Raw genomic sequence first — 8,977 nt, forward strand, 5'->3', positions numbered from 1 at the left:
CCCCCGGCTGAGGCGGCGGCAGCGGCGGCGGCGGCAGCGGCGGCCGCTGCCCTCTGAGCCTTGGCTTGCTGGGCTTTGGCCTTGATGTCCGCCAAAGTTCTGGCCCCTGTTCTTCCCGGACTGGGAAATGAGACGGGGAAACGCGCCCTGGGAGAGACCTGGGCCGCAGGAAATGGCATCGGGGAGATCCTGGAAACGGGAATCTGAAACAGAGCGGGAGAAAAGCACAACTGAGATACGGGCTTCAGGAACTTCTGTGCTTATAGCTGTAGTCTTAGACAAATAACTGTAGTTTTGGAGAAATGCCTCTGAAGAAATCCCTTATGTCCCTCCCCTGAGCTAAATAAAGAAGACAGGTACACCTGTGATGCTCCTGACTGGGGTCTGTCACCATCTCAGGGACCCACAGCTCGGCCCTTGTGGTCACAGGTGACAGCATCCAGCACTGTTACTCCAAACCTGCCAAGCTCCCTCAGGAAACCCTGTAAGGCTGTTCCAGCACTCAACACCTACCGGCCCTTATTCCAAGGTCCACACTTAGAAGTCATTTCTACCCTTCTCAAGGGCACTGCCAGGGATACCCACACCTCTGCGAAGCCCTGTGCGCTCCTGGGCTACAACTGCCTCTGTTGCTACAGTCCCACAGCCCCCCCAGCTCTCCCCAACTGCAGAGCTCCCTGTCCTGCTGGGGCTTTTGCACGATTCTCTGAGCTTCTGGCCCAAAAGCTCTTTTAACACCCGTGTGTGTACAGGAGACCCTACGCTGCAGTGAGGGTGATCACCCAGCCAGCACTCCCTCTGGCCAACAGCGGAGCTTTTGCATTTTTGGAACAAGTATTTCCATCCCTGCAATGATCAGGTGCCATAATTTACCTACGGAACCAGAACCGAAGGGACAAAGCGTTTCTGCCAGAGCCACCAGCTGCAGTGACCCAGGGAACAGGGATGTGTCCTCCTTTCCCTTTACCTTGAGTGGGGGCACCCGCGGCACCGGGGTCCCCGCGGCAGGAAAGGACTGGGGCTGGCCCCGAAAGGCCGGGCGGTGCTGGCAGTTCTCCATCAGGCGCGGCCTTTTCTCAGGAGCCGCCAGAGCTTCTTCACGACTCTCTGACTTCCTCTTCTGGGCTTCCACACTGACTTCCATCTCTTCGCTTACAGGGGGCTTCTTCTCCGGTGGTTCTGGAGCGGTCACCGGACTTTTCACCTCTGCGACCCCCTCCCCTGCCTCGGGGCTCTTTGGTTTGCTGGGGGCCAGAGCTGAGGCACCGACAGCCTCTGTGGCCAGCGCTCCCTTCGGCGCAGGCTGCTTCCTCGCTTCGTCGGGCTTTTGGGTGACGGCAGCTGGGGGCTTCTCTGGGCTGGATTCTCCTGGGACTCTCTCTCTGACGGGCAGAGAGCGGTCACCGGGTCTCACCGCACCCGGGGAAACCGAGGCCTCCGTGGGTCGGGCTGCTTTGGGCTGTGTGTCCTCTCTCCTCTCCTCTCCCCCTCTTTTCATGGCTGGTGCTTCTACGGCCGCTTGTGCTTTGGACTCCGAGGGAGAGGACACCTCCTCTTTGAGCGGTGCCGGAGAGGCTGCCGCGCATTTTGGCTGCTCAGCTGCTGCGTTTTCAGGCTCTGTCTCGGCAGGGCTGGTGTTTGCTGTCAGTCTCTTGGACTCTTCAGGACTCAGTCCAGAACTGTCAATAAAAATGAAATTTTTATTTTGTGAAACACTCTTGCAAAAAGCCTACAATCCTTAGGAAAACAGCGAGGATTTTCTTCGCACCACACCCTAAAGAGATGTCTCTCACCACGATCTTTGAAAACCTTCCTTCTGCCCTGGTAGAACTTCAAGTTTGACCTAGGCCTCTACTCAGATACACATTTTCCAGGCTGCAAACCCCGTGAATTTGGCCACCAGTAACTATTCCCTTTATCAGCCACCGCAGATGTATCTGGAGCACACGAGCCACCCCGCACAGCTCCCATCTGACATAAGCCCATACGGTGACATTTGTGGAAAGGGACACCGAGAGCATCCCATCGCTTTTTCCAGAGGGACATGGCCAGTGGCAGAGCCACCGAGGCACCCTCAGCTGAGACCCGACACTGCTGCCTCTCTGCACCAGCCAAGAGCTGGGGCTGCTTCCCTGGATTATTCACCCGTCCTTATTTGTGAAAGAAATGAGTAAGATGGGACTGTAATTCCCAGAGTGACGTCTGGTTTAGGATTAAGTTCATCCATCTCTCCTAACAAAATATCGAATCATATTTTTTTTAGCCCAAACTTGAACCCCTAAGTGGTTCACCCCTGGTGAACCAGTCTGGAGAGGAGGTGCAGGAGTAAAAAGACGGCTGAACACCTTACCTCTGGCCATAGTAGCTCTCGAAAAAATGCTCCTTCCACAGCTCCACCTTCTTTTCCTTCTCTATTTCTTGCCGTATTCTTAGCTGCATTTCTGGTGTAAACTCACCTGAGAAAGGCAATAAAGGTTATTTTCCAAAAGCTGCAGATAAGATGAATGAGGGTAACCTCAGGAGCCTTCCTGTGCAGGAGCAGGTGTGAGTGCCATCCCACAGTCCCCTCTGCAGCCCTGCCCGTGGGACTGCGGCCTCTCTCCTGAGCTGCAACGTGTTTCATACAACCATGGAATGGTTTGGGTGGGAAGGGACCTTAACACCCAGCCAGTCCCACCCCCTGCCCAGGCAGGGTCATACACAATTGGGTACATTTCCTATAGAAAAGCCTCTTAAGAGTCAATCATCTGGGCGTGAGTAAATGATATGCCCTTCTTCTTATACAGGTCATGGTTGGTGCTATAGTCCCTATAAACCCTCTGGTGAGAGGCTGCACGGCTGAGTTCTGCAGAGGACACGCTCCCTGCCCACGAGTGAGTCGCTTCTGGTGGTGTGGTTTGATCAAACCACAGAATTAAGGACCTCTAAGTTCAAGATGCCACTGGATGTGGAAGGTGCAGGAGTCCCGTGGATTAGTCGATGGCTGCTCTGATGTTACATAAAAACCACAGCTGCAGGACTGGCCGTGCCCTGTGCTTTGACGGCTTCGCTGATGACAAAGCACTTTACTGCGGGAATATCATTTACCTTCTCTACTGATCTCCACTACCACAGCTGGAGCACAGCACAGCTCTGCTGGCATCGCAACAAGATTTTAAACACATTTTTCCTTCTTTTCTCGTCTCTTCCAGAGACTTGCTCATTTTTCCACATGTGAAGTTCAAAAAGAACTCCTTCCTGCAGCCCCCTCTGCGACCTCGGGATGAGATAGTTCTTGCTCTCGGGGGCCGCACTGACTACAGCTGTCCTCACCGAGCACAGCACTCCAGCTCCTCCATCAAATACCCTTTACACATTCCCCAAAACACTCCCTAGCTGGAAACCTTCTAGCCTTGTACTTCATTGTCTGGGGCAGTTTTACCTTCTGACAACCGCTCCTTCCAGCCCTGGGCAGCAGAAGTGAAGAACTCGTTGTTGAGTGCGGAGCCGCTCAGCTTCATCAAACCATCCGCCCCGACCTGGAACACACCACAACGGGGGACAGGATCAACCAGCGGGGAAGGCCAACACCACGGGGTGTCACACGGCACCCGAAAGCAGAGCAAGAGTCCCAACATGGCCACAAATCTCTCTGGAAGCTGCCTTTAGCTCGCTCAGCGCTCGTCACACAGGCAATTACAACGATGGAGGTGACCTCACAGAAGGGTTTTTAGGTAAGATTTAGTTAGAAATTCTTAAGCTGTAAGTTAGGAGCAGCGGTTATAGGGATTTACAACAGCAGAGATTTATTTTCTAGGCTAAAACTCTATCGATGGACTAGAAGGACCAGAGTTCACAGTACCCCTTCTCCCGTTTCCTCCCGAAAGCCTGATGTTTTTTAAAGCACGGCTCACCACTCGACATGGTGGGCTGCACTAGGAGATTTACCACAGTGAAATGGAAAATTTGTCCTCTCTGGAGCCAAGCAATATTACTTAGTTAGTCAAAATTTGTTCTCAGTCAAATTCTAATTCAATTAAAACTTAAAAAGTCAGGACAGAAATGTCTTGCCATCTGCTGCGAGGTTCTTGCCAGTGAACTCCAGCTGCAAACTCCATCACACCATACTTTGACACATACCTAATTATTACAAAGGCCACAGGACTTATAAAGCAATTCCTTCCAATATTTATTGGATCAGCCTCGGACTAACAAGCCCCTGGTGAATGCCGATTAAGGATTAGAATTTATGAGATGACATAAAACGTTCGAACTCTCCCTAACTCCAAACGTGCCCTCTCTGTCCAGCACAGCATCCTCTGCAGCACAGAGCCAAGGGTGGTGCCAGACCCGGACGTGTCATCAACACTCTGGGAGAAGCAGAAGAGCAGCCCAGCCATGCAGATGGATTTAACTCCACGGATGTCTGTGCCCCACGTGTCTCGTCTAAGCCAGTGTCCCCTCACAGTCTGCAGTGACTGAGTCCGCCCAGAGAACGGAGGTGGGGACTCGGTTCACCTCGTCCTGCAGCACACACCTGCACTTGGTCACAGGCTCTTGACTTAACCAGATTTCCACTTTTCTAGAAGGAAATTGTTGATTTGCAGACTCCTGGGAGGCGGCTGCGGAGGGTAAACATGGGCATCTAGTACTGATCTGAACAGCACACAAAGTGTCTTCAAGGGACAGGCAGATCTGAGACAGGAGGTACAGAAGATCTCCATCTGGGGTGGCAGCTTGAAGCCAGCTTTGGTATTTGGAGAACGTTTGAAACAGCTCTGGGCACATTTGTGAAGGCAGCTGAATTAATGGCTCTGTAGCTGGAGTGGAAGCACAGCCCAGAGCCCCACCTGGCTCTGGAGCTCCATGTGCCAGTCGGGGTGGGAACACTGCAGACAGACAGAAGGTATGAATGTGGCAAAAGGAAGGAAGCCTCCATCTACAACTTCTCTGGTATCGAGCATACACAGACTGAACCTCACTTCTTCAAATCATTGGCTTTTCCTCCTTTTACATGCAAGTGCAGCATTTGTTCTTTTCTCTTTGTATCATCCCTGCCTTCCACAAGCTGCTGAAGACAACGGTGAGGTTCCTTCATGCAGTTCTTTTCTGTACCCTTAGGGTGGAATTCAGCAGACCCAGCTGAGTTGAAAATAACTGTCTTCTCAAAAGGGTCCCTTAGCTCTTCCTCCAGTACCGAAGGCTGAGCTCTTACCCCCTTGTCACTCAGGTTAATTGTTCCAGTTGTCACCAACTCTTTAGTAAAGAGCTCAGCGAAAATCTTCGCTGTTTCTTCTGGGCCACTCCCAGAGCAAAAAGACCCGATTCATAGAATCACAGAACGGTTGGAGGGGACCTTAAAGATCATCTAGTTCCTCCCCACTGAGAACTCTTCTTCTTTTTCACACCCCTCTCTTCACTCAGAGAAGGCTGACGCAGAAATAAACCACACTGCTTTGTACCTTCCATCTAGTGTGTGTTTCAGGGCAGGACACGAGCTCTTTGGCACAGGTCGTGTCTACTCTGCAACCTGGACAGTGTGAATAGCGACAGAAAACTCAGTTTTCACTCTACCAAGTTCAGAGCCTGACAGCAGTGACACCAGGTTGAGAACTAACAGCCACGTGTGTTAGGGCACCCTGGGGGAAGGCACTGGGGGAAGGGGCTGCAGGGTCAATCCTGTTCTCCAGAGCCTGGGAGAGGGCAGGAGAGAGGGAGATGCTGACACCGCCATGTTCCCACCACTCCTGGCCCTCTCCAAGCCCAACCCAACAGCAACACTGCTCTCGCTGTGGCTGGGAACATGGACTTGATTAAACAGAATTAAGCCACTGGTTTCTCCAACCTCAGTTCCTTTTTTTCTGGCAGCAACAAATACCCAAACAAATTGCTGAAGAATCTTCCAATTTTTTTTTAACACCGTGCACAGGAGAACAAGTCTATCCCATTGGACATAGCCAGATTTGGAGGGATGCTCCCCGTGAGGCCCAAGAGCCCGTCTCCTCCCCACGTACCTGCCTGTCCACCTCGGGCAGCAGCAGCAGCAGGCGCTGCTGGCACTCCGTGGGCAGGACGGAGAAGGTGTGCTTGTTGATCAGAGCCCGCAGGTTGGTGTTCACCAGGATGGAGTCGGGGGTTTCCACGTCGATCTCAGCGCACTTCGTTCTCTTCAGCTGCCCTGCAAGGAACCACAAAGACCTAAGTAACCTCTCACCTGAGAGAGGATTAAAGACTCCTTTGGAGTTCACACTACCTAAGATTTTCAAAATGCAACTTCAGCAATCCATTTCATACCTTGACTTGAAATATACACTTTACCTTTACACATATAATTAAAAAAACCATGTGGAGGTGATTTCCAGCACAGAAGATTTCCACGCCTAACACACTGTAGCCTGTGTCAGTTCCCCTGTCTTCTGCAGCCATCCTGGCTACCTGGGACTGGCAAGGAGTCTTTCTCAGGAGGGTTTCTAAACTGCTTTTGGCCACATCGATTTTCTATTTTAAGCCCCTAGTTCAGGTCAGTTTGTTCCTCAGGATTTCTTCTTGGACTTTCCTACTCTGCTCTCAGCAAAAGCAGTTCAGAAAAAAATCACCAGCTCATTGTGCTTTGCAGAAACCACACCAGCAGAGAAAGCAGCAGAACCAAGGAACTACCCCCTTTCCTTTTCTGAGTTTGCAAGCCTGCAGGTCCAGCATTAACCCATATGCTACAGCCTCATGCCTGCTGCAAATTCAGAGAAGAAAAATGAAAAAGAAATGAAAAGAAAAAGAAGAAAAGGCATTTCACTGTGTACTCTTATTTTTTCGGATCCATCACTGCCTATTACTGGCAAAACATGGTGTGTTTTGAAGCTTAGACTAAAAGTGCATTATCAGTGAAAGGGGCACTATTAAGCCAGAGCCTGACTCCCCCTGACTCCGGGATGAGAGCATTATTTGTAAGGTAACAGCACCTCACAACATAAACACCACGGGGGCTTGCTCCATTAGGGGAAGTTTGCTCTATTAACAGTCATTCAGAAAATGGCTCTGCAGGTTTATAATCTACTGAAGTTGCAGAATCTCCTAATTACATGGAGAAAAATGGAATACACCCTGAGCAGTGCCTATTTAGTGCTAAAGGAAATGCAGGATGATTAGCAGAGACAGGGACCTCAGAATGTCCCTAAGCTCACCCAGGTCAGTCCATCACTGGTATATGTGAGAGAAACCGCAAAAGGTCAAGACAGCTACTTCAGTGAATGGGAAGGAAACCAAATACAGCAGGGTCTGATGTATAAAGATCTGGGAAGGCATTTCTTTTTTCTTTTTAAAGTTACCAAAATGTCTTAAGTACATTAAAAAGCCTGATAAATAATGCAAGTCCTTTTTTGCTTCTCAAACAGCAAGCTGCAAATTCACAGGGAGAAACCCCTGATGATGAGAAATGAGAAGAGGCATATTTGCATATGTAAGGTTTGAATTATTTATCCCAATTCACAGAGCACACTAGCAGCCCCTTCCAGAGCTCTCCAGAAGTCACTTTAGCAATGGAATAATTACGCATTTTACTCAATTTTGCTATTTAGGTTTTTTGTTCCGCCATCAGAGCAACCAGACCTCTGTAAGCAGAAGAATAAATCTCTTACTTGCGTGGAGCCTGTCAGATCTCTGGAACGGCTTCTTCCCCAGCCCTGGCAGGGAGTTCTCGAGCTTGACGGAGGAGGTGGGGTGGTGGGGGCTGCCCGCCCGCCCGTCCGGCTGCTTCCCTTCCCAGGCTGCACGGGAGATGGAAACGTTTCAGCACCGCGGCGGACAAAGAAACATTACACGAGACATCTGTTTGGGCTGAAATAAAGATTCTTTAACGTGCACACCCTCAGCCCAGCAGCTCTGGGACAAGCTCTTCTAGGATCCTCATATTCCTTTTTTCTTGTAGCACTCAGTTCCCAAGGGGCTGACAGCAGAAGACCCCTTTGTCTTCTTATCACAAAATAAAGGGATTACACCCGTTATTTATGGCTTGAGTCTATTTCCAGTTGGTCCCATCTTATTTCCCATCTATATTCAAATCCAATAGTGATCTTGTTAAAACCTCTCAGAGGCAGCTTTAGTTTCTGACAGAGTTCACTGTTAGGAAAAATCTCTTCATACTTTATATGTACTTTCTAAATTTTAACCTACTATTGTAGCTTTTGTTCTTTTAGACCACCCTCAGTAATTCCTCCTCCTCTTTCAAATACTCAAGACGTATTTTCATGTCCTCCTCCAAAGTCACTACTTAGCCAAACTGTGATTTCTCCTTACAAATCACTGCCACCCACATTCCCTTTTGTACAGCAGTATTTTTTCTGCTGGTGGGAAGAGCTTCTTCCCTAGATTCTCCCTGCTTTCCTTCCCCTCCTCATCTTCAGTGAGACAAACTGAGAACACGAGCTGGTCTCCCTCCTTTCTCCCTAGGTTTGTGTGCAGTAACAGGGACTCACTCCAGCACAGAAAGGTCCCATTCCTCGAAAGAGAAACTCCACAGCACAGGAGATCAGCTCACAAACTGAACACAGGCTGGCTCTGATTAACGACTGGCAATCAGTTCCTTCCCTGAGTCTGTGCCAGAGCTGTTCCCCATCTGCCTCTCTGTCTCCTCTCTGCCCAGTTCCTTTCCCCTTCCTTCTCTTCCTTACACTGGCCGTGCCAGCTCTGACTAAATACATCCCTGAAATTGGGGAACAGTGTGTTGCTTTCTATCAGGATATTGTTCTCTCTCCACTTCTTTGCTTAATTTACATCTCCATCTCAATATAGCCCGCTGTCCGGGCTGTGAGCTATTTCTGTGTACCCCCACATGCACAGGAGGGGAAAGAAGGACTCCACAGATGTTGATGAAAAACATACAAATGCCACTCACGTTGCAGGAACATTCAACAGCTTTTACTGTGATCAATCTACAGTCTAACTGGGGGCTGCATAAACAAACACACACTGCTCCTACCCCTCATCAGTCCAGTAAGGCCAAAGC

The 8,977-nt window shown here is 50.0% G+C and overlaps 1 protein-coding gene across 1 annotated transcript in view; it reads right to left on the reverse strand.

Moving 5' to 3' along the window:
- ASXL2 (additional sex combs like 2, transcriptional regulator) overlaps positions 1-8,977 on the reverse strand; it is a 75,799-nt gene that overhangs the window by 2,639 nt on the left and 64,183 nt on the right. Inside the window, exon 13 of the mRNA XM_014961567.1 lies at positions 20-203. Coding sequence (XP_014817053.1) covers positions 20-203 — 184 coding nt within the window. The remainder of the gene's footprint in view (positions 1-19; positions 204-8,977) is intronic.

The sequence above is a fragment of the Calidris pugnax genome, unplaced genomic scaffold, assembly GCF_001431845.1.
Source record: "Calidris pugnax isolate Ruff unplaced genomic scaffold, ASM143184v1 scaffold639, whole genome shotgun sequence".
Classification (NCBI taxonomy): domain Eukaryota; kingdom Metazoa; phylum Chordata; class Aves; order Charadriiformes; family Scolopacidae; genus Calidris; species Calidris pugnax.